This window comes from Pezoporus wallicus, unplaced genomic scaffold (genome assembly GCF_028554395.1).
Source record: "Pezoporus wallicus isolate ANWC-B61680 ecotype Strahan unplaced genomic scaffold, APGP_CSIRO_Pwel_v1 contig_6354, whole genome shotgun sequence".
Taxonomy (NCBI): Eukaryota; Metazoa; Chordata; class Aves; order Psittaciformes; family Psittacidae; genus Pezoporus; species Pezoporus wallicus.
Genome location: NW_026638688.1, coordinates 3,153,977 through 3,179,637, shown reverse-complemented (window position 1 = coordinate 3,179,637; position 25,661 = coordinate 3,153,977). Strand labels below are relative to the sequence as shown.

General features: G+C 42.1%; 2 protein-coding genes across 2 annotated transcripts; one reads left to right on the top strand and one right to left on the bottom strand.

The window, feature by feature from the left end:
* Nucleotides 1-1,782: 1,782 nt before the first annotated feature.
* Nucleotides 1,783-18,665, bottom strand: GEMIN5 (gem nuclear organelle associated protein 5). The gene is made up of 28 exons (XM_057412083.1): nt 18,444-18,665; nt 18,113-18,267; nt 17,249-17,430; nt 16,604-16,755; nt 16,256-16,387; nt 15,938-16,070; nt 15,321-15,480; nt 14,502-14,714; nt 13,889-13,974; nt 13,304-13,398; nt 12,566-12,702; nt 12,009-12,082; nt 11,433-11,614; nt 11,199-11,338; nt 10,616-10,787; nt 10,183-10,410; nt 9,622-9,735; nt 8,631-8,759; nt 7,972-8,067; nt 7,701-7,838; nt 7,103-7,250; nt 6,878-6,997; nt 5,847-6,057; nt 5,362-5,619; nt 4,576-4,738; nt 3,638-4,196; nt 3,086-3,182; nt 1,783-2,387 (listed from the first exon to the last, which is right to left on the bottom strand). Exons 1-28 carry the CDS (start codon nt 18,598-18,600, stop codon nt 2,232-2,234), a joined length of 4,587 nt encoding a protein of 1,528 aa, XP_057268066.1. The 5' UTR covers nt 18,601-18,665; the 3' UTR covers nt 1,783-2,231.
* On the top strand, nt 18,658-25,467 carry MRPL22 (mitochondrial ribosomal protein L22). The gene is made up of 7 exons (XM_057412097.1): nt 18,658-18,737; nt 18,826-18,871; nt 20,507-20,645; nt 22,475-22,540; nt 23,051-23,128; nt 23,958-24,027; nt 25,177-25,467. Exons 1-7 carry the CDS (start codon nt 18,710-18,712, stop codon nt 25,386-25,388), a joined length of 639 nt encoding a protein of 212 aa, XP_057268080.1. The 5' UTR covers nt 18,658-18,709; the 3' UTR covers nt 25,389-25,467.
* Nucleotides 25,468-25,661: the final 194 nt, after the last annotated feature.

Below are 25,661 nucleotides of genomic sequence, written 5' to 3'. Positions count from 1 at the left end.
GGATACTCCTGGAGCTGATTTGAACAGCTCTCCATAGTTTCTAATTCTGTGTGGTACAGGTTGACCCACACTGAGCCTCAGCTTAGTTCTTACGGGTATTAAGAAACTGTTCTGGAAATAGCTTGAGGCCTAGAAGTTTGCCTTTGGCAGAGACTTGGACCAATGCTTTGACTTTAGTTTTCACTTAACCTACAAATTTTATTCTTCTCCTTGCAACACAAGAACTTCAATACTTGATCCTCTTCTTGATCCTCTTCTCCAGCCCCTAATTTTACTGTCTGCTTAACAACAAATGAAACAGCTCCCTTTCTTTTCATTATAAACATCTGAAGTCATTAGAGGATGGAGGAACAATTTGGGATTCTGACTTTTTAAACAATGAGCTATTCTATTTTCAACAGCTCTAATGTTTCTTAAAAGCCCCTTTAACCCTTTTGGACATGGCAAGCTTAAAATGTTAAGACTTTATCTTGCATTTTAAACAGGCTTAACTGATCCATGAGTAGGAGCCGAGGTTTAGAGCTAGTTTTTCAAATGCTTGTAAATACTACTTGTTTTTAATTTTTGTAAAATAAATATTTTTTTTAAACCAGGTTTTGGTTTGGATTTTCCATCAAGCACTAAAATTCCCAAAATTGAGGCTTTAAAGTTGTGATACGTGCTTAAAGATGCTCAACTTTACCATTTATGATGTGTTACTGTGGTAGTTCTCAGTAAAATCTGCTTTTGAGGTTATTGTACAGGAGCTGATGGAAGTTGAGCTCAAGCTCTCTTTGGGGAACTGGTGCTCTCTTCCTGCTCACCTTAGCACAGCTGGTGGTGTTGAGTGTTCTTTCAGTGCAGTATTAGCCAAAGCTGTTTCACTCGTGCTCTGTGTGAAGTTCCCGTGCTCCATCTAAATTTACTGCTTGAAGCGCAAGAGGCGGTTCGGTGAAGCACTGGCTCCCCCTCCTGGTTTGCAAATACTTTGCACAGAATGTGGCAAGTTAAAGTTAGTGGCAGCAGTTTGCCGCATTAACGCATCTTGTAGTATAACCCCCAGCATTCATGTACTGCTCTTCACGTTGTTCTGAGGCTTTACTCAGCCTGGAGCAGGAAATTATCAGTAGCAAGTCTGCGTTTTGTCTGGAAAGAATCTGGAACAGGTCTTGATCTGATAAATCCATTCCTCCTACTCCCATTGTACTTAGAATCTGTCTAGATTCATGACACCCCTTACCCCATCCTACCACACTTTTTGCTGCAATTGAAAACTTGCTTCTAGAAATTACTAAGATATATGCTGTGGTCACTAAGGCTTATGCAGTCTTGTTCTTTTCTTAAGAAGAGTTAGTTTTGCTAACAAGACAGGCAAAGCCCTCCAGGTAAACTGTTAAGAGTGGCTGAAGTGTTGAATGGGCAAGACCCTGTAATTTAGGGTTGGTTTTGGCACTTCTAAAACAGCATCTTTTCTAGAGTACTTGATATAGTACCTTAAATTTACCACTGCTGGAGCAGAAACCACTTTGTTCAGCCACGTATGTTGCCAAAAGCAGGGACTTTTCTTGACCTAGAAAAATCCCTTACCTTTTGCTAGTTGTGCTGGAAACAAATATAGAAGATCTCACCCTCCCTATTACGTTGTGTAGGTGGCTTCACCATGCAAAACTGAATCATAGCACACTTATCTACTAACTTTGATTTACAGAGTATGTTTAACAACAAAACCACCCCAGGCTTATTTTCAGTACCTGTGCCTTTGACTGATACTGATTTCTATACATCAAATGAAATGCCAGTTCATGCTGGTAGAAGACTTTATTGAAAGGAGGGAAGATAAACTCACAATACTTTTAAGAACAATACTCAGGTAAGGGGCAGTTTGCTTACAGAAACCATTGTTTTTCTTCAGGGTAGCTACTATTCCTTCTCTGCTGAAAAACAAATATAGCTGCTCCAAACTGCTTCTCTTGCATGTCAGTAGTAAGAGCTTTCATTAGCATAACTTCCATCAAATAAAAAAAGACTATACAAAACTCCTGTATACAGTTCAAGCCCACAACCTACTGCCTTGCAATTTGCTAACACAATCTCCTTAAGGAGTAGTAGTTGACTGCAAGTGAGTCTGTTTACTCCTGATTTATTGTGGTTTTATCCAAAATTACCCCAGCCATCAAAACAAGCCTTCACTTGAAGAAAGAAGAGCCGTGGTAGTGTAGGAAGCTCAAGGGAGACAGTGTGGTCTCAAGATGTCACGTCAAGAACCTCCTGCCACCCTTCCTATAGGCACCAGCACTGCCGTGTTTCCGAAGGAGATCCAGAGCCTGTTCCAACAGCTTAGGAGGACACTGTGACCCAGTGTGAAGGAACACAAGGCAGCACTCCAGCACATCCGGGAATGGGAAGATCTGCAAGACAACAAACACGAGGTGATGTCTTTCAATTATAATTGTTCAGCTATAACATACCTGAGGCAGCAGCTCTCCAAAGACACTGCTCTGCAGTATCTTTAGAACAGATGATAGTCATAAATTGAATGTATTTTTGACTCTTCTTCCAGTGCATGAGCATTACCTGTAACCAGGTTTGCCCCCTTTTGCACAATCACCATGATTACCTTTAGTTATATTATAGACTAAAGAACAGAGGAGATGAGACAACCTAGGCAACACTGTTTTCAAACATGTCATGTGTAGTTTTTATAGTTCCTAAATGCCATTTTATACCTTAAATTTCTGATCTGTTTATCACAATGATTTTGCTTACATAATTAATTCTAAGTAACAAGGGATTACTTTTAAAATGCATGGGAGAGATTCATTCAGAATACCCTTCCAACACAAACCATTCTAGACTCTGTGAATATCCCATTAAGTTTTTCCATGCAGGATCTTCACCTATACTTCCCAACTGTATGGAGAAACTCATGCTTTAAAGAAAGTTATCACCCTGATGCCATGTGTCAGTTCTCTCTCAAAACTGCCACAGGATCAGAAAGAAAGTCACTTTTCCTTACTTTCTGTATGAAAGGGATTCTATGAGGAGGCTGCCCCTTATAAAAAGACTGTCTTTTTCCAGAACCACAATGTCTCTTCTGAAAACTTACCTTCAGATTGTCTGGAAATTCTGCTAGTTTCTCCTTTGCTTTCAGAAGTTGCTTTGTGAGCTCAGGTAGCGTAATTGGTTGCTTTACTTCATCCTTACTGTCAAGAAAAGAGCAGCTGCTGTGAACAACTGGTTTGCTTAACTGACCCCATTGCCTCTCCTTGTACAGCAAGCACAGGAGAGAGCTGGACAAGCGTAACATGCTCTAGCTCATTCTTGCCAAAGTCCTAAGTAACTGTTCAGCAAAAAGACAGACCTCTTAGACCACACTTGTCCTTTTCATTATCCCTCCCCTTCTCAGGCTGCCCTATTTATTCACTGTAACAACAGACCCTGCGTATCAGGGAATTCTCCAGCTGCAATAAGTGAATGTATACAGTGGCTGAGCCCCAAGAAAATGCAAGACTTCTGAAGTGTTGAAAGCTGTATGTTAAAGTGTCCCTGGGTGATGATCTTGAGATTAGAGGCAATCTGAGCTAAGCAAGAAATCTGCTGCACAAACACACACAAGCAGCAAAACTTTCAATCCATTCATTCATGTTCTGAAGCTTACCCATTCAGCTGGTTGCTGTCAGAGTGTGGTTTGTCTGAACTTTGCTCCGGGTTACTTTCCTGGGTGCTTCCAGTTGTGTTTTCCTGGAGATTATTCCTCTCCTGCTGATGCTGACGGATCATACCTGCTAAAATCTGCTGGACCTCAGCTATATCTCTCTGGGTGTTCTGTAAAGCAGCAATCTCTTCTACAAGAAGCACTTTGCAGCCATTCAGTTCTGACTGTCTGTCTACTAAATCAACTGAGGTAGTTCTCGAGTCACTTTCTGCCTCACTTCTCTGAACAGTTGTATGGCAGCAAGTTTCATCCATCTCAACTGCACTTCGATCAGGAGTTTCTTCAGAGGAGGACTGACCTGAAATATAACTCTTCTCAAGACCTGTTTGCTCACTGGGACACAGCACAGGACCCAAAGCCTTTTGTGAAGCAAGGGAGTTTTTGGGTGGGTTCCACCACAGGTCATACAGCAGTCCATAAGCCACAAAGCCCTCTAAACTTCTACAAGCATCCATGCTCTGAGGATGTGTGCTGTCCAGTTTGTGTCTCAAGTTATCACACCCTAGTAAAGAAAAACAAACACCAAAAACCAAGCATTACAAATAGTTTCTACAACTTTCTGAAGAAAAAGAGGTTTAAATTAACAGCTATTCCCAGAAATCCAAACCAGAGATTTACTTGGATGCTGGTGGAGCGGTGCAGGAAGCGAGGAAGCAAAGGCAGACATGTTTGCCATCTTTTTAAACACAGTACTCTGTTCTACCATGAGACCGCATGTCTGAATTTTGATGGCCCAATAGCCCTTGCACTAGCCAAATTCCACAGGTTTCCACAGATATGGGTATGTCTTGCTCCTTCCAAGCATTACTATGCCTATTGATAATAATGGACACTTACAGGGAAGATCCTTCTGGCTGTCAGTGCCAAGAGAAGAGCCTTACCTTCAGGAAGGATGATCCTGCAAATCTCCTGCATCAGAGTGAAATTACCAGCATCATAACTGCGGGTCACGGCTCCAAGAATACTCTTCACTGCCTCATGCCAAGTAGCACTCCGATAGCTCAGGGCTGCAAGGCTCAGGTCATGGGAGATATGGAAAAGCACCTACAGGAAGCACCAGGGAGCATGATGGAATACTGTAAAGTATGAACATTGAGGAGGAGCAAAGAAACACAGCACTTAACCAAAAGCAATTTTAGCAACAGTGCAATTTACATAGTCGTCTTCACACAGGTGATAAGAGCACTTCAACATTACTTATAATGGTAAACTCAGCAGCTGTGCTTACTTGTGTCCTACTAAACAGATGAGAGATGGGAGCACATCAAAGGTCAATCACAAGAGCTGCAGGAGCACCAGGCAATGAACAGACCTTCTGAACTCCAGAGTGTTTTAATAACAAGCAGCCCTGACTCCAACAGTTCGACACAAAGCCCTAAATCAGTGCTGAGTCCACTCAGCTCTGCCAGTCACAGCCAGCACATCTCAGTGCTTGTCACTGACACCATCTGTCAGTTCTTACCCTGCACAGAAACAAATGCAGACAAACTGGTGGCTATGTAAGCTGTCCCAGCTGCCTATAATCTATTTCTCCCACATTATAGCCTCATTCTGCAACAGGGTGCCAACACCAGCCCCTAGGAATGGCTGGCACAGCACCATGGGTTGTGTTTTCCTGCATATGCCATAGTAAAGCTTAGTGTGCATATGGATCTAAATCCATTTACCTGCTTTGGGTGTGTGTTGCTGGTAGAAGGAGGATGCTCAACACTATGCAGCTGCTCCCATGCACATGTGGCTTGTTCAGTGGTGTCCATGCCCAGTACATTCTGCCACACTTCTATCACCATGTCCAAAAATGAGGCCTCTCTGTTGAGCTCCCAGCTGTGGTAGCAGGGAGGCACAGGGCTCTTTCGGTTGCAGGGATTTCTTTCACTAAGGCACTTGCAAAGCAGTTCATTAAGGCAGAAAACAAGTCTCTGTCCCTTTAACAAGGAAGAAAAATAAATCAATCGAGAGCACTGAGCTGCTGCCCAAAGAAAAGCAAATCCTTATTGATCACAGCAGATAGACAAATGTAAGAACATCATGGCTAGCAGCAGCTTGGTGATAGATTGTTACCCCACCATGGGCCCTTTGCCTCTGCAGAGGTACGTGTTAATCTGAAGAGAAACAACACTAAAGAAAGCTGAGAGGAAACTACCAAACTCACAAATAGTGTTTTATGTTGCTGAAGGACTTCCTGAGCTCCCACCCAGTTCCTGGATAGCAGCAGGTCCTGGGCACATCTGAAAGACAAAGTTGCTGACAACTCTTCCTCTCCAGATATCAGCGCAAGCTCAGCAGCAGTTTTAAGGGATGTCACATCCCCCTTTTTTGCCAGCACCTTAACTGCATCATAGGGTGAGGAAGCCCCCAAATAACTGAAAAGAGAGAATGGCAAGTCAACTTGGTTAGTACTTTAATACTGGTTTTGAGTTGTACTGCAGCACATACAATTGGAGATAAACCTGTATTTTCCATGGGTTCTCAGAGCTGTCATGACTTTGCCTTACCAAAGTTTACAACAGACGTATGGTACCTGATCTGCTGCAAAGCTACAAAGGGGAAGTTGGACAGCCTAATATTCTGGACTGAAACCTCTGGTGGTGTGCACACCTTGGATAAGGAACAGAAAGAGATAGACTGAAGAGAGAAGATTACAGTAGTTTATCCTTAATGCATTGCTCTGGATTTCAGCTGAATACTTTCACAAGCGTGAACACAAGCAAGAACTGGAACCAGCATCAAGCAAAGGCCATTATTCCAAGCCAAAGTATTTCAAGCAGTGTTAGTAATTTTGATAATCACAAATTTGAAGCAATCTGACTGGAGGAGTATGACCCAGTGATCAGGATACAAGTCCTACACTGCACATTTTCAGTGGAAAGGTTGGGAACATCCCCCAGTCTCTTCATAGACATCCTACTCTTAGTCTTGCTAGACTCTTTTTCAGAGACTGCCAGTAATGCCTATGGAAGGAGCTGGCTCTCCTTTAATACAGCATTTGGACCTTCTGCTCTGAACTGTCCTCTGTAGCTTCCTTTCCCACCTGTGTTAGAGGGAATCGAGTGAGATGAGGCTCAGAAACCACCTCAGACAAATAACAACCAGAGCAGTTGACAGATTTCAGCTACTACAAACCAAGAACCTTCTTTGTTTCAGGCATGGAACCGATTCTGTCTTCTTCCCAGTCCCACTCACCATTTGGCAGCCATAGCATAATGACCATCCTTTTCTAATACCGCTGCCCAGCTTGTGTAGAGATCCTTCAGAATTGGATCTTCTGGACGCAACCTGGCCTTAGCAATTACAATTGCTTCCCTAATGCACATAAGAGAAGCAAGATAGGGAAGTTAATTGACTGTGTACAAAAAGTGAACCCAAATATCAAATCTAACCCATTAGAAAACATGAATATACAGCAACCTGTAAAACTGGTTCACTCTCAGGAGGTCAATGGCCTCATACACTTTATGGATGGAGAGGAGATGGGACGCAGCCTTCACGTACTGCTCCTGAAAACACAACTGCTTTGCAAAGGCTTCTACTGTCCAAACCCAGGCCTGATACCCAACTGCAAAAGAGAAGGCAAAGTTTTAAAACTGGAAGAACTCCGGCGGGATGACATCATGTATCTCTTCTCTGCCTCAGACTAGTTTCTTAACCAACTGTAGGGCTTCACTACCAGTAAAAAAAGTTTAAAGTATATTTACATCAGGCAGCTGTAAGGACCACAACATATTACAAAGTACCAACTTTATGCTTGGAAGTAAGAGCCTGCTCCTTCAAGAAGTCCCAAAGGAAGCCACTCTGTTTCCTGCTATCCCAACCTGTGGGTGCCTGTGGAAATATTCAGGTCTCAGTCATAAACAGGATGTGTTTTACATCTGATTTTTGTTATCAGGCAGTTAAAGAAGCAACTTCCAGTCTGGAACAATCACGAGTTTCCAACCCTGAACAATCAGAAGGGGGCTTCTCTTGACAGCTAATTCCATCTGTTTATGTGTTACAAGACCAAACGTACCCATGGGTGAGATGGCCACCAGCTGGTCTGTCAGCTCTCCCCTCTCAGCAGCTGCCTGGAGGACACCCTTCATATCACCCTTCCACAACATGAGCTGCTGAAAGAGATCTGGATGTCCATTCTCCAAGTGGTGTTTTCCTGTTGGAACCAAACACACTTCCTATCAGCTGGAATGCAATAGCATTATTCAAGCATTTTTCCCAATTTGTTTTCTCCTGGAATATAAGTTACAATGAACGCGTTATCAAAGTGGATTCATTATTCCACTTACCTTCCACATCAATCATTTTGTGCAGAGAGGCCCTGTCTGTGAACAGTCCCAAGTGGATACGATCCTTGAGGTCAGGGGACACGTCTTCATTATGATCTAAACCAGGTAAGAAGAATGAATATTGAAGATTTGGTACAACACTGGGAACTGGGACCTTCCATGTCACTCTACTACTACATTGCACTCAACTGGTGGCAAATACTTTAGTCTTCTTATGTTCTGTCAGATCAGCAGCTAGAACATACTTCTAAGTTTGATCAGGACCATATATGTGCAAAGCATTTATTCTAAATGTAGCACAGCATATCTCTTTGCATGTTCTAAGGAGCAATACTGTGAGAATACTAACATCTTCCTCATGGTTTATTTTCTCCCACCCATATTATGCCTCTGCAGGTAAAAATACTTTGCACATGAACAGAGAATCCTACTCTTCGCAGATCAAGGCCTGGCTGTATCCTACTCAAAGCCTGGCTGGAGTGGCTAGAGTGCTGGAACACTGCAGAAGTCAGGTAAGAGACCACAACTAGTCACACACTTAGATAAAGGGAAGTATTTTAGAAAGATAATGCTTACTGGTCAAAGTCAAGTCCTTGGACATGTGCTTCTGAATACTTTTGAGCCCCTATCCTCCAAGTATTTTAGTTTTAGACTGATACCTTTGGTTTTCAGACACGCAGCCAGCCTCAAGCAGTCCTGATGCATTTCGTCTTTTGATCTGTGGTCCAGGAATGTGCTGAAGGGTAGAATAGAACGAGGCTTCCTCTTCTTCAGAGAGGCATCAGGAGCTGAAAAATCAGACATTTTACTTGCTGCTGCAGAGCTACAAGTCCCCTACAGCAGAGCTCTCCAGTTCAGGGTATTCCAAACCCCCTCTTCCTCACACAGGAAAACAAAAACCAGATGCCAAGTGCCACATGCACTTCTACTACGACTTCTGAATACTGATCACTTGGCATAGTTTTCTGCCCATCTTGTCTGGAATGAAACTAGCAAACAAAAGGCAGCGTCTAAGCCCACACTGAACAGCTGACAATCCGGGCAGGTAAAAGAAGCAGCAACTTAAAATGTTCAAGAGATTTTAGAAGTGCTCTGAGAGTGCCTGGAATGAGGACCTTGATACAGGACCTGAAACATAGAATCATAGAATAGTTAGGGTTGGAAAGGACCTTAAGATCATCTAGTTCCAACCCCCCTGCCACAGGCAGGGACACCTTACGCTAAATCATATCACCCAAGGCCTCATTCAACCTGGTCTTGAACACTGCCAGGGATGGAGCATTCACAACCTCCCTGGGCAACCCATTCCAGTGCCTCACCACCCTAACAGGAAAGAATTTCCTTCTTATATCCAATCTAAACTTCCCCTGTTTTAAGTTTGAACCCGTTAGCCCTTGTCCTATCACTACAGTCTCTAATGAAGAGTCCCTCCCCAGCATCCCTATAGGTGCCCTTCAGATACTGGAAGGCTGTTATGAGGTCTCCACGCAGCCTTCTCTTCCCCAGGCTGAACAGCCCCAACTTCCTCAGCCTGTCTTCATATGGGAGGTGCTCCAGTCCCCTGATCATCCTCATGGCCCTTCTCTGGACTTGTTCCAACAGTTCCATGTCCCTTTTATGTTGAGGACACCAGAACTGAAACATACTAACTTGCTTTCTCTTTAGGTGGATCCTTCTTCACAGGAATGGCTTTCTGGGCCACAGAAGTCTTTGGCAAGCTGAGTGATGAATAATCATATGCAAAGGAAGGTGTATCCTTGGACACTGTGGAGGTAAGTGATAAAAAAAGGAAACACGATTCATGGAAAAGCCCATAGCAGAACACTTAGATATATTCACATCCTGTTACATGGATTCTGAAATACACAGAAAGCAAGCTTTGCTTTGCCATGGCACTGAACAGCTTTTTAGGGCAAGCAAGTATTAAGAAAACATTACAGAGCTGTCAGAAAGCTGAACAAGGTGTAAAACACACTAAGGTCCACCGCTATTTTAAGATTTATGACCAGAAGCCAACACTGATCAAAAATGACGTTGTTTCAGCCCAAACTAGTTTAGAAAATGGTGAAATACATTCCAGGACCACATTTCCTTCACCAAGACTATTTCAATAGGTGTTATGAGAAAATCTTCATGAAAATATTGAACTTGATGATGATCTGAGCACTGAACACTCTGGGAACCATTGAGCTAAGATGATTTTATTATTACCAGTTGTGGAGACTTTATCAGGCAACTCTGCCTCCTGAGCTTCTTTTTCTTCTTCATGGTCCGACACTCCGTTTTCCTCTGGCAACATCTCCCTTGCGCTCTCATCTCCATTCATGGCATCACTTGGATCCTGCTTGCCTGGGCTCTTTCCTATAGGTTTTTTCTTCTTCTTGGCTTTGACTTTTGGTTGCATACTTCTTTTCTTCTCCAATTCTATACTCTTTTTGCCTGTAAAAGGTTGCAAAAGTTACCTGGATATTATCTCTAGAGATCAACAATTAGTTTCCAAGTAAGGATACAACTCAATTTAAACCTAGACACAGTTTATTCTTTGGAATTCAGCATTGGAACTTATCACATCAATGTGGCAACCCTCTATTTCCCAGTTCCAACATCGTGTTCAGGAAAGGATCTGATGTTTGAATATACTTACCTTGAGGAGGCCGTGTATGCTCCTGCTTTGAGATGTGCCATTTATGAACAGAAAAATCATCTGCTCCTGTATAAACAGAATCCGGATCCACTGGTGACCACTGGACACTCAGCAGCCGGCCCTGGTGCCCTCGGTAGTTGCAGAGCGGCTCTTCCTTCATAACATCCCATACCTTAGAAACAGAAGAAATCCAGTTACTCAGAAAGTCTCATCTTCCCTAATACTCTGCATTTTTCTCTTCAGTGATTTGCACTTGTAGGAGCTTCTCTATGCATGTTGAACAGGTATTTCAAATACCACCATGGAGAAAAATCAGAGCTTCCTTTGTTTGCCTAACATCTTTTTTAAGGATCTAAAAGTGCCAGTATGAAAATGGTAACAACTGAACTTACAAATCAATTTGTGAGTTGCAAAACCACACAGATACCTGCAATCAGGTATCCAGAGCCAGGAGATAGTTCCCAAGGGCAAATGTGCACTACTTCAGTCATTTATCTCACAGAAGCTTTGCTGTTTAGTCAGCTCTAAAACACTATACAATGGATGATCTCAGATACACATCTAAGAGGCTGTGGAGCAATACCTGAGCAGTGCCATCATAGCAAGCAGATACCAATCTTCCCTCATGGTGGGGGCTCCAAGAGAGACTTGTGATTTTAGCTGTGTGCCCAGCCAGAGTTCGAAACGGCTCTGCTATTGTCAGAGGACTTTCTGAAGTGCTCTCTGAAACAAAAAAGAAAAGCATCGGGTACAGGCAGCAAAACAAACTGAGAGTAAACCAGAACAAGATGCCAAAACTTGGGATATAATCTGTTACCTATGACGCTCTTCAGATTATGCACATAAATAGTGGCATTGATTGAGCCTGAAGCTATCAGGTAACTCAGCTCTGGCTGGCTCCCATGCTCATGATGCCAACGAATAGCATTAATCAGTTTATGATGCTGCTGAATAGTGCAGAGCAACTTCAAGTTTGGTGCCTGGAATATTTCAATTGAGCTGAAAGTAAGAACAACAGTGTAAGAATTCCAGCAGTCAGTGAAAATGGGTATTTTTTGTTATCCTGCATGAGCAGAATTACAGGATATGAAAGAGAGTAACTAAATGAGCTTCTTTTCTGGATTCAACTCAAAACCTCACTTAACACATCAGTAAAAGTGCATTTTAATCATGAGTGGGTCCTTAAAAAGTAATTTGACATGATGATGTGGATCCTCCATGCCAAGAGCAGCTAAACCAACTAACAGCAAGGAATGCGGTATTATCACAATTCAAATACATCATCAGTGAAAGAACAGAGACAAACCAGGGCAACAAAAAGTACTTTTGCTTCATGACAGAGATTCTGGTCAGATCAGCACATAAACCACCTTAACCTCCAAGTGACACATACCCATCTTCATTGCCAAGAGCCAAGAGTTTGCCATCTGGCTTCCAGCTGATCTCTGTACGTGCAGGCAGTTTGTGCTGTAGAAAGAAGACACAACGATTGCCAAAAACTCTTCAATCTCTTTCACGTGCATTCAACAGGGCAAGGCTGGCAACTGGATGGAGCAGCAATCATTCAGGACATTATTCAGGATATTATTTCAAGTGCTTTGAAACTGGAAAGCTCTATATAAACTGATTGTTTCAAACCGCCACACACAGCTTTAAAACCAGATTCTACTTCAATTTTATTTTTCTAGTTAAGAAAATGGAGTAACTGATGCTGGAAACAGATGTGCATGTTGAGATCAGGGGGTAAAGAGACCCTTTTTCAGAGACAAACTGTTTAAATTGTTTGAGTCAATATATGTCTGAAGTTCATCTGTGGAGACTGTGGGTTTCAAACTTTTCATTGTTACAGATACATCATGCGGGCAAAATCAGAAACCTACAACTACAAGGGCATAGAAACTATGATTTAGTTACCATGAATCCATAAAATCCCCTCAAAACTGTACTCACTTTGATTGAATTAGTGTCTCGGATGACTTTGTTGATGTCATTTGCCTCTCCATTAAGCTTCCAGGGGTTGTGTTGAAAAACAATACCTTCTCCAGCACAACTATATAACGTCACAGAGGGCTGTTCACCTTCTCCTCCTATCCAATAGAGGAAAAAAAACCCTAAATATACCATGTTCTTCATCAGTCTTCCCAGAAGGAATCACTCCTATTATAAATCAAAACATTTTAAAAGGATATAGATGTGCTTCAGTTGCCTGTGCTGAAATTGACTAAGAAATTCTCACAATTCAGTCCTCTGCTTCTACAAACAGATCTCTCCATAGCATCATCCCTGCAGTCATTAAAACTCCCTTTAAAGTTTAGTCCTTAAATTCAAGTTGTGAAGAGCTAATGGAGTTTTGATCAGTTCAAATGGTAGAAACAGACTTCTGGAGCTAAGGAACACATATTTGCAGGAAGCCTGTGCAGATACTGCTCTGTAACACCCTGAAGTAAGAGCAGGTGTGGTGCACACCTACTTCCTGAAGCTCCTAGATTTCAAACTGGAAAAGGTTGTTTTGCTCCCTTGCAAAACTATTAACAGCTCCTTCAGCAGAATGCATCCTTAGCTGCTAGAAAGGATTGCTACCAAGCAAATAGGGCTCCTTTTCCTATGAAGGGATGGCATACCAACTTCATGGCATCTGTGTGCTCTGCATGGATGTTCTACTTCATCACAAGGCACAGGAAGACTCACCAGGAAACAGAGGAGGAGTTGGAGGCCCCCAGGCTAATGTGTACACAGTCTTCTTGTGGTACGTACTGGAGATCTGAGGTGGCTTATTCTTAGCACTGGGCAGGAAGATAAGGAAGCAGAGACAGATTTCAGCAGAGAGGAATACAAAAATAAAATCAACATATTTCCAATGATGAAATAAGACACCACGCGCTTTAGCATCCTAAAGCCATGGCATAACCAAGCCTTCCTTAACATCTCCTGTAGGACACTACTAAAATCGTAACAAAATTGTCCTGATGACCTTTACTTGCATGTTGCTTTTCATTCTCTGAAAATGCCTTTCTGTCTAAAGCCTTCTCTGACTGATATTCTTGCACAGGGGTTCTCTGGTCATGCAATTTTAAGTAAAGATTACCTTAGAAGCTAACAAACAATAATGGAGAGATTAAAAGATGCACTGACAATCCAACTGTTTGACTAGTTTTAATTTAATCCTACTCTTGTCTAACAGTGAAGATATACCTCAGAGAAGACCACAGCCCCTCTACATGGTAACATACCAGCAGGATCTGACACTAATGAATTTGAAAGTTACTTTCTTACCTGCCGGAGAAGGTGTCAAATATGCCAACTTTTCCATCATCTGTTCCAAAAGCCAAGCAGCCTTCCTTAGTTGGATGCCAGGATAACTGCAAGCAAAACAAAAAGAGACTCAGAATGACACAAGCTACAACTACAGCCACTTGATCTGATCACTCTGCTATGAGCAAAGGCTCCCCCCTTGCAGCTATAATGGGATAAGATGAAAAGGATTAAAATCAGTGAAATACTATTTGACGTCTGCATTACAAAATAGAAATGGAGACTGTGGTAGAATGGTGAGAAGACTTTGGTGTGGTTTTGAGCGTGTTAAACTACCTAGCAGAGCAAGTGCAGTCATAGATAAAGAAAGGAAGGATCATGAAGTAGGACAAAAGTCAAAGAGCAGTGAAACAGCCAGCGGGACTTCAGCTGATTTCACTATGTAATGCAAGTATCTAGGGTAGGTGAAAATTTGTTGCCAGATTCTAAAATGTATTGTGTACCAAAAGAATCAAGTAGAAAAGGAACAACTTGGCTTTATATATTGTTAGTTGGGAAGAACCTTCTTTGGAGTGGAAGAAAAAAAAAAATGGGAGTGAAAAGATAAAAAAGAAGGAATCAAAAGGACACTTACTGCTGTAACTTTGGACTTTATGCTTTGCCAGAAGGTTTTAACATCATAAATATTGTTCATGGACAAAGTATTCCACACCCGGATCATGCTGTCTCCAACACCAATGGCAAGACAGCCCGTGTCCACAGGGGAGAATGCAAGACTATAGACAAATCCCCCAAGGGAGGGCATGGTCCAGATACAATCAAGAGTTGACAGGTCCCAGCACTTTACCTGAAGAGTAAGGAAAAAGGAATGGTTAACAGAGACTGGGATGACAAGGAGAAGCAAAGCATGAGTGAGATAAAGGGTCAAATTCAAGGCTTGACATAGTATGTGGTCTCCATCCTGCGGATTACATGTCACAGTCAGGGCTGCAATAGCTGGAAGACTCTAATGGAATGGACAAAATGGCTAGATTTTAATCCTATGGTCCTCTTCTAACTTAAAAATACAAGGCACTCTCCTGCCTGGAAAAGGCAGAAAGTTAAAAACCAAACAAAAACAAAATCCCTTTAGTTTATACCAAGTAGATGATTTTAAGAAGGAAAAAGACCTTTTTAAAATGAAACATTCAGGAAAAAGATGGTAAACTCCCTTATTAAATGCTTACCATTCAAGTCTAGAATGTTAACAATTCACGCCAACATGGTAACGGTTGAGTTTATAAACTAACAAAAATATACACAGGGACTCGGACAAATTTTAGGCAACGATGTTACAAAAAGCTGCAGTAAACCCACTTTAAGAGAAAATCTGTGGCCCTAAACGAGGTAGGCTCACTCAGTCAAACTATACAGGTAGGGCTATTTTTATGTTAACTTTATGAATGGTTCTTACATCTCTGTCCATCGAAATCGAAAAAAGCAGTTCTTTGTCTTGATGCTTCACAGAACTCAGATTGAACACAATCCGGGAATGATTTTGTCCTTCTGAAGATCCTAGAAGAGTCCACTTGCGTTTGCCAGACTGGGTCAAATCCCAGAGCAGCAGTTCTCCTCTGCAAGATGTAAATGTGTACTTCATTGTTCACTTCAAAATTATAATATAGGTTAATATAATAATATATAGACACCGTATAACATGTATACATATTGCAAGTACAAGAGCAATACAGCTTGACACACATCCACATCGTGCAACTATAAGCAGATATGCACATGCAGCTTTCACCCTACAAACCATATCCTTAGCTACCCACACTGAAAACTGACATCATTTCCTCCCAGTAGATGGGCAAAAGCCCAGTATAGCAGACATATTAAGTTAGATTATCAGACAAATTATAGGACTAGTAGTTTTCTAGAAGTCTGAACTCACACTTTAACTCTTGGTCTGTTTTCTCTCTAGTTATACTGGGAAGGAAGAAGGGGATGTCAGCGTTTCCTACGCAGTTCTTCCTTAAGGCTCAATAAATTAATCCACAGCTATTGCTGGGATCTGTGTGCCTTACTTACCCAAAACAGCTGGATACAATTTCAGTGGGATGACCAGGCGGCCAGTGAACAGTCAGCCAAATTCGCTCCTTAACAGTGGGATCAACAGCTCCACCTCTTCTCTTTGTGGGTGGCAACCTCAAAGTCATTACACCTATGGAAGCAAGAGGGATCATTTAGACCCTCAACATCAAACACATCAACATTCTCAGAGAGAAAAAGAAGTCATGTCAATCTGAAGTATGCTCCCCATGCTTTAAACTATCAAGTTAACCAATCAAGGCTGCATTTAGAGAGTTCTTCCACCTCCTGTTATCTCACATTATCAATCTTACTCACTTCTGCCTCTAGTGCAGCTCCATATTCGTATGGTCTGATCTTTGCTTCCTGAAGCCAGGTAACAACCTTTCTTCGTGGTTGTGTCCGGTGTCAGCTCCCCATTTGGAACTTCGCCTTCCTCTGAAGGAACAACTGAATACCATTGAAGTCATGTTATTATACTTGAAAAGTCAAACTTTATAGAAATTACCTGAAAATATATTGATTTTTAGCAGAATATACATTACTGAATTTACCAGTTGACTTTGCTTAGTGACTTACTGACTTTCTATAAGGAATTCAATGTACTAGAAGGACATTTACATAAACTAAACCCAACTTTATAAACTATTAATCAGTTTTACATACCTGGGAACTCATCTTGCCAAGCAGATAACCTTTCTTCACCAGACACAGGGCACCAGGCCAGACAATGTACTTCATCGTCATGGCCTCTCAGCCGATGCAGTACTTCTCTTTTCCTGCTGATATCAATTATAACCACCATGCCATCCTTGTAGCTAAAACCAGAGATTTAAATTAATGAAAAGATTCTTGGATCCTTTTGGAATAATACCTAAGTCAATTTTCAAGCTCTTTACTAGGATCACCATTACTGTGTTACAGAGAAGCCAAATCACAAGCCACAAGGGGAGCAGCAGTAGCCTAACAGTCCAGGGGAGCTCCATTTAGCACTGGTGTACCTGCAGCTGCTTTTTCAAGAACCAATATATTTGGCTTAAAGAGTGTCAGCAATTCATTAGTAATACAGCTTCCAGTCAAGTCTAATTAAAAAAATTAGAGTTTTAAGATACTCCATAGCAGCAAACGAAACCTGGGCCCTTACACTGTTACAGATTTCTGTGTTTGGCAGGTCTACCAAATCTAAATGTTATTTCTAGTTTGTTCTATACCAGAAAACCACTTAAAATTAACCTTACAACTGTGCAGCAAAAATTCACAATAAGGTTCTTGCAGAAGAAAAATGGAAAACGAAACTTAATGAATATTTACCCAATTGCCACCAGGTTTTCATGATGAGGAGAACAAGTGAGACAGAAAACTGTCCGAGGCTCTGGGAAGAACTGCTGGCTGTCACTTCTGTTGTACCAGTAACAAACAATGACTCCTTTTTCATCACCAGACACAATCAGATCTTTCACAAGAGGTGACCAGTGCAGTGCTGAGATCGCATTCTGAAGAGAAGAGGATTGAATACATTTCAAAGCTGTTTTGCTACCATCTAACATGGAATAAGAGGTACAAAATAATCTGCAAGTACACCTCAGCATCAGCTGAGTTTGTTCTAAAGGTTTTCAGTTCTTCTAGGCATTGGCCGATATGGTGTCCTGAGTCAAGATAGCTGTTCAAATGCTGGTTCTTAGTCTCTCCTCTGTGGAACAGTAACTTGCTGAACAGATTTAAAGCAAGCTGGGTTAAGTGCAGTGAGTACACGCTACAAGCACAGGCACTTACTGAGGCTTTGATGGTAACCAACAGCTTATTAAGGTGATGTAACAACAACGCTGGCCTAAGGCTACAACAAAAAGCTGGTGAGAAGCATTCAATGTTATTTATTTCATTGGTTTTGAAATCATCAAATCCCAGACTGAGCTGGGTTGCAAGGGACCTTAAAGCTCATCCAGTTCCAACCCCCTGCCACGGCAGGGACACCTTCCACCAGAGCAGGTTGCTCCAAGCCCTGTGTCCAACCTGGCCTTGAACAGTGCCAGGGATGGGGCAACCACAGCTTCTCTGGTTAAATTCAACCGTGGTTACAGCGACATTACCCCGCTCTGTGTGCAAGACCCGAACATCCCTCCCTACCCTGTGCCTTCTTCCACCTCCCCAGCCCCGCGGCCCCCGGGGACATCCCACCTGGTGCCGACTGTGCTCCACCACGGGAGCCAGCGTCTCCGTATCCCAGATTTTGACGCTCCCATCGTCGGAGCTGCTGGCGCAGAGGCTACTCTGCCCCGGGCAGTGGCAAAACGCGAACCCGGAGATCCTTTCCGTGTGCCCGATCAGCTCTCCTGCACCGACAGAGACCGCCATCAGACCCCCGTGAGCTCTTCAGCATCCCCCCCCCCCCTCCATGGGTCCCGCCGCCCCCCACGTGTCCGAGCGGCAGCTCCCGGCGGAAGCGCGGCCCCGTGGCGCTCGTATAAACCAGGGAGGCTGAGGGCCCAGCATCCCGCTGTAACGGTACCGTAGAACGCAGGTGCGGCGCCGCCGATCTCCAGCAGGCAGACGCGGTGCCTCGCCGCGAAGCCGAAGAGGCGGCCGTCGCTGCTGGCGTCGCTGCAGCGGCTGCTGTACCAGTTGGGCGAGGCGGGCAGCACCCGCACCCCTCCGGCCGCCGCCATCGCTCCCCCTCCGCCCACCGCACGGGCGCTGCCGCCAAGCGCCCCGCACGCCGTCGCAAAACAACGCGCCTCGCCGCGCGTGCGACTGCCGTGAAGCGAGGCCGGGAAGATGGCGGCGCGGTGGGCTGCAGGTGTGGGTAAGTATGAGGGGCCGGGGCAGAGCGCTGGTGTCAGGAGGATTTTGCCTGCTCATTCCTCGCTTGTTCCTGTGCTGGTTCTTTATAGGTAACGCCTGTGTGCGCGGTCTGCTGGGTTTGGCGCGGCCAGAGAGGTGAGTGTGGCGCTGACGTGATCCTGGAGCTGCAGGGAATAGGCCGCTCCGTGCCCCTGAGGTGTCTTTCTGTGTGCTTGTGGCATGGTGTGGTGTGGTGTCTGGTGCAGGTCAGGGGAATGTAGTGCCTGTTGCTTCTCTCTGCGTTCTCCCTAGTCGTTGCTTTTCTGTAGTTGCTGGTCTTTCCCCTCAATCTGGAGGAACGGCAGAGTGGTGCTGGAGGAGCATCGGTTGCTTTTGGCTGTATCCCTGACTTCAGAAGAAAGGCTGGTGTGGGCTCTCAAAGTGCAGAGCTTTGGTCTTTCCTAGAGCCTGTGGGGGTAAATTGGAGTCATTGTGTCACTGAAGGAAGAAGAAACAGGCATCTTGTCTCCTGTGCTTTACTGACTTGCATTTGAACAGTTACATGATGATGCTTTACTCAGTTCTTCTAGTCTGTGTATGTCCCACTTGTTACTTATGCATGATGCTTTCTAGAAAGCTTTATTTCCTGTTCCCATTATTTACCCATCTCTAATGTGGTTTTGTTTGTTGCTTGTCACCATTTGCTTATGAGTGTTTGTGTCCTGTTCTAACGTTATGATAGTTGCTTTTCATATGAGGTTGGATTACCTTAAGGTGGGGAGAATGCACGATTCTTTAGTTAAGTGTATTAATGTTCTGTTAATACCAGAAGTTCATTAGTGATTAAGTTGTTCAAGGACAAAAATGATATTCAAATATTTCCCTGTATTAGTGGATGCTATTGTGTCTGGTGATGATATATTATTGTCCCGGTGAGTGAAAATTTTAAGTATTAAGCAAATAAATTGCTTTTGTTAAATATTTTGAAATATATTCTGTAACATTTAAATCTGTATATTCTGCTACTCCCTACTGTTAGGATGTGAAACCTTTAAGGTGTACAACGGCCTTTTGAAACTGATCAATATGTACACAAAGCTGTTCAAACCTTAGTCAAATTCACAGTGTCTGGTCTTGAGCTCGTGTGTTTCCTGTAGTTAGAAGTGGCTGCCCTGTACTGCTTTATCTGGTCAGCAGATGGCAAAATAGAGCTTGGTTTTTCTACTGAATCCGAGGTGAGCGACTGAGAACTGGAGGTTTTTGCTGTCACTGGCTTACATTGATGTGATTGCATTTGGAAAGTAGTTTTGATTGTCTTTCCTTTCAAATCTCAGAAGGTTTATAAACTTATATTATTTCGTGGATACTCAGTCCACAGTTGAAAAATGAACTGTTTACTGCCAAAATGTTGTAGGTAAAAGGTAAATGTATACTGGACAGTCTTGGAAAGAAGTAAATGGTTTGTGGGAGTAATAAACCCTCCATAAGAACAAAAAGGTGACTACATCCTTGTGTGACAGTCCTGGGACACTGAATGTGAAACCTCATGCTATGTCACTGCCACTTACCAAACCACTGTCATGGTTTGCTTTAGGAAGCCTGAGGCTTCTTACTGAATTAAAGTGTCCTTTCAATGTAAGCTATAGAGGACTTGAACAGTTTTATTTTGCGAGTACTCAAATGTGTCAGTTCTCTTTGTCAGGACAGGTAAGTTCACAAGTTTCCAGATAAACTGGGTAGGGACAAAGAGCCCTGATGTTCAGCAGCAAACACTGTGGTCTTGTCTTGCAGGTGGCTAGCAGCCAGTAGCCTTTTTCCTCTGTCATGCATCCACACATCATGCACAGCTCTGCAGCAAATTGGAAAGTGGGAGAAAAAGAACAGGATTGTTTACCCTCCACAACTGCCTGGAGAACCTCGCAGACCAGCTGTAAGGATGTCCCAGGGAACTTACTTACCTGTTTGTGTTTGGCTGCTTCTGATTAAATTGTGATTGTCTCTGAGTGACTCCACAAGACATTGGTTTGATAGTTTATTTGTCTGTTATTTAATATTTTAGTTAGTTTAACACACTTATATTGTAAAAGTTAACATCAATTTGTATGTTTCTCATTTACAAATTATATTGGAGCTTCACGTTGCAAGTATGTGATGTAAATTGCTGAGGCTTCACTCTATGTAGAAGTCTCTGAACTACAAGGACGTAGAAGTTACCAAGGATGTGTCATTATACGCTGTTTGTAGTGACAGTAAGTAACTAGAGAGGAATGTCACTATATTGTTGCTTCTGTGCACAAAGATATAAATGTAACTTTCCTTGAGCAGTGGAACTAGTGGTGCCTTTGATGTAGGTACAATAGAGGACGTGCTCTTTTCACTTCTTAATTTCTTTGTGTTATCGGACTTCAGAATATATAATGCATTGCCTGTTGTTGTGGTCTCCCCTTTAACTAAGCTCTTCAGATGTTTTCTGTCATAGCCATTGCTCAAAACATTCAATATGTACTGAGAAAGGTTCTATGGGGAGGGATGTGTGAATCAGATATGGCATGTTATTGAGGTGTTTTTCTTAGGAAACTGTTTTATATATGCTGTCAGTGGGCTTGTTTCTTCAGTCTGGTGCACAAGAACTTGTGTTTTACTAAGCCATAAACTGCAGCAAAGAATCTAAACATCCTTTTGTTACCTGTATGCTCAGTGTAGGGTCTTCTACTGTTCAAGACAACTTTTGGTAAAGTCAGCATACATAAACCGGTCACATTTTTCAATATAGTCAAAATAGGTTGGGTTTTGATAACAGCAGGTTTATGCCTGTTTCTCCCTGTCCCTGGGAAGTACAGTTACCTGTGAATAGGAGCAAGCCTCTTAAGTTGTGCTTGAAAACTGAGTGTCCTGTGTTTGATCACTGAAGGGGTTAACCAGTGCTGCTTTCTTTATAGCACAACCTGGGAGAATTTTAGGTTAATTGTTCAGTATTTCCTCACTCTCAAGAACGGGTATTTTGAAATTGCATTTTTGTAATTGTTCTTCATTAAGAATTAATGTGCTGTGGCCTCTGTTAGGCAGCAAAGTGAAGTGTTTGCATCTCAAAAGGATAGAGGGTTTTTGGATGTGCTTTTCTGGGCCATGAGAATTTATCACTTTTGTGAACGTTATGGCCTAGGACATAGAAATACTGTGCTAACTAATGCAGTGTATGTGAAAATGCAGTTATCAACCAACTCTGTTATTAAATCAGGGTTTTTTACCTGTTCATAGCTAATGCCACCTCTTTAAAAAAAAACCCAAACATATATATTGGTGTTAAAACTTGCTAGTTTTAATCCGTGTTAGTAAAGTAATAATGTTAACTGGGTCTTTCAGACAGCTATTCATGCCAGTCAGACTTGAAACCCTCTTCACTTCTGAAGAGCTATTGAAGTTCAGTCTGGAATATTGTGTAGTTGCTCTTCCAGTAAGTTGACTTGACAGCAAGAGTAGTAGTTTTTAGACTGAATGGTCATGTCTGTCATAGACTGCTTCAAAATGTGGGGAGGAGGAAATGAAGAGATGATGAAAAAAAGTTTGTGATTGTCTAGCTACTTCTCTTTTTTTAATGCTTTCAGCTTCAAAAGTGTGCCTGATTTGTGATGTTCATGGTATAACAGGAGAAGTCATATTAGTTCTATTCTTAGTAAGAACACAGTGTAAGGCTTATATGCTTGATTCTTGTTTTCACAGCAGAATTACTGATCCTCCCACTTCTTTTTTCGCACCTAGGAAATATATCACTGTCGGAGGGAGATAAAATACAGCAAAGATAAGATGTGGTACCTAGCAAAACTGGTAAGCAAGAAGTGCTTTGTACTGTATTTGTTAGAACACCAAATTCAAGTGCTGTATTTGCCTTAACAGCCTTGTTCAGGCACAGTCTAATCAGCAGCTTTGTAATAGAGTCCTGGGGAAGAACATGCATCTGTGCAGGCGAGCGGCTGTGTGTAGTTTGGTTTAGCTGCTTTATCCTACTACACTCTCAGATGTGTACCCAGGATCAGGTGCAGATCATGCACTGTGGAAGCATTTTTGTGTTAGCTTCTGCCTAGTAGTAGCTGGCAAGTGGAGCTTTGAAGGATAGTAATGGACTAGTTTTCTCTTTAAAGAAAACATAATTAAATATCAAGATTTTTTTAATACTTAGCTCAGAAGTTCTGTATTTATTACATTGAAGAAATGGTAATTAAAGAAGTTCTTTTGATTTGCTTTTTATAATGGCAAAATAATTTCAATACTGTCTTCTGAATAAGAGAAGGGAAATGTTTGTAATTGCAGAAGCTAACTTTAACACTTTGATTTCAGATAAAAGGGATGTCCATTGATCAGGCTCTGGCTCAGCTGGAATTCAGTGATAAAAAGGGAGCAAAGGTGATCAAAGAGGTATGCAGTAGGATTCTTTAACATTCCTAGTTTCAAGAAAACTTTCAAATCAATACCCATCACCAGAAGTTTGGAGTTGTTTCTGTGTTTTTCTGTTTCTGTTAAGCTCGTTGGGAGCAGAGTCAAACAATGCTTTTGTAGCAGTCATGTAATGTTGTGGCTTAGGAATATGCCAAGGTCCTTTGTGCTGCTGGTTTAACTTGTAATAATAATAAATTACATTGGGTACCTCTCTAACAGTGTTTGGTGTTAAGTTCATGGTAAACAATGCAGAATCCTTGCACTAACAGTTCCTACATGTATGTGCTTTGGTTCTTAAAGTTGTGAGAGATGAAAGATAACCATCAGGGAAGGTTCTGTAAAGGCATGAAAGCTTTTCATAGACTGTAGTTACTAGGAGTCTCAAATTACTCATTTTCTTGGCCAAAGTATTGATTTCTGGCATCATAATGACCAAGTAGGATACTGTATTAGCTGAAAATACTGAATGGCCTAAGCTCATTTTGCCCGTCATGGAATTTGTTTCCAGTCTGATGTGTAATTAGACAAAGGTCCATGGATGGAAGGCTGATACATGCTGGTGGAAACCATCTTTTCCACTCCCTTTCCTTCCCAAAAATGTAATAAAATTGTCCTGCACCTTTTTCATTCTGTATGCAAAGAACATATTTATGTGCAAGATGCTTGTCTTTTAACAATATAGATCTCTAAGGCACTAACAGAAAAAGTATTCTACAAGTTTGCAATTTGTTCCATCTTATCTGGAGATAAGAAATAGCATTGCTTAAATTCCTACTCAGCATTTCCATTTCTTTTCCTTTTGTTACAGGTTCTGTTAGAAGCTCAGGAATTAGCAGTAAAAAAGCACAACGTGGAATTCAAATCAAATTTACATATAGGTACTTTTTCCTCCCTGCTCTTTCAAGTGAGGTTTTGTTGCTTTAAATCAGCTGAAGTGATGGAGGATGGTTTCTAGTACACTTGGCTTTACCAAAACATGAAAGGCAAGTGTACAGAAGTTAGTGAGGTGGTTGAGCCTTCAGCCATCACTTTGTGTTGGTGTCTGACTGGTGTTCTTCTGACACCTGGATGCATTGTTTTTAAGACCTGTTCGTCTTAAAGTTGAATTTCTGCTCTCTATGTGAACAGAAAGTCCTGAAGAGGAGGATGATTGACATGATCATGAAAGACTAGACAACAAGAAGCAAACAGTTACTACTTTTTATTGTAGATGCTGGAAGCTTTGCCCATGGCTTAGTACTACTAGATTTGCAGGATGGGAACCTAAACTTCTGTTTGAAACAGTATAAATGAATATTGACAGTAGATTTCTTTATAAAAAGGCTTTGCTCTAGATGACTACACGATAAGTTTGTAGTAACTACAGTGCTGTCTAAAAAATGTTAGAGAAATGTTTACTTGTAGGTGGTTTTTTTCCCAAAGGGGAGAAAAGTCCCATCTTTCCAAATATGGCATAAATGTTATTAAGCTGACCTCATAAGCTTCAAGTAACCTGGACTGGAGAGCAGATTTGATTAGAAGTCTTTGGAGCCTTCCAGGCCTCTGCCATAAGAAGGTTTATCTGCTAGTGCAGGACTGGATGTGTAGATAATGAAAATACTCATGATGAATGCAATAAAGGGAGAAAGGAGAGAAATGAATTCTGTAAGACTTCTGCAGGAATTCATGAGACAAATTGCCGAAAAGCAGTGAAATTAATACCACTTTCAGAAGAGCTGTATAACCCAGTCAGTGCTCAGTGTGGTTTCCTTTGTATTTTTCCTTTACTACACATTCATCTTTGCATGCATACTTTCTAAATTCACATTTTTGATGCTCCTGAAGAGAGTTAATTCAACTAACAGGCTCCTCTATAGCAGTAATCTGCTAACTGTAGTAGAAGAAAGATGGAGGAGGGAATCCTGAGTAGAATTAACTTTTCATATGCAGCCATGAAAAATACACTGGCAAGACAGCATTTCTTTGCAGATGTGTAGTAGTTGAGTCACTGAACACTCTTCTCTCTCCCTCCTGCCGTTTTCTTTCAGCCGAATCAACGACGGGCCGAGGCCGCTATACGAAGCGGATTCGTTACCATGCCAAAGGCATGTTTGGCATCATGAAAATCGTCAGGTGCCATTATTTTGTGAAGCTGGTGGAAGGTCCCCCTCCTCCTCCAGAGCCACCAAAGACTGGGTTTGACCAAGCCAAAGAATACGTGCAGCAGCTGCGGAGTAGAACCCTTGTTAACACACTGTGACAAACTTTTGTGACTGTCTAGGTATTTGTTTGATAATGTAATTATGTAAAAGAATAATTAAAATAATGCTTTAGTGATATCTTTGATGTTGGAGCTGGATGATGCAAGAATGGTCATAGGTTTTTGTTCTTATTTGTTAAGCCATAGGTATGGAAAAGTCTTGGAAAAGCAGCAACAGATGTTACTTTTTCTGAGTTATTCGAACCAGAGCATTCAGGCTCTACCTTGGACTATCAGATCTAGAGTATACAGTGCTGTTATAAAGCTTGACAG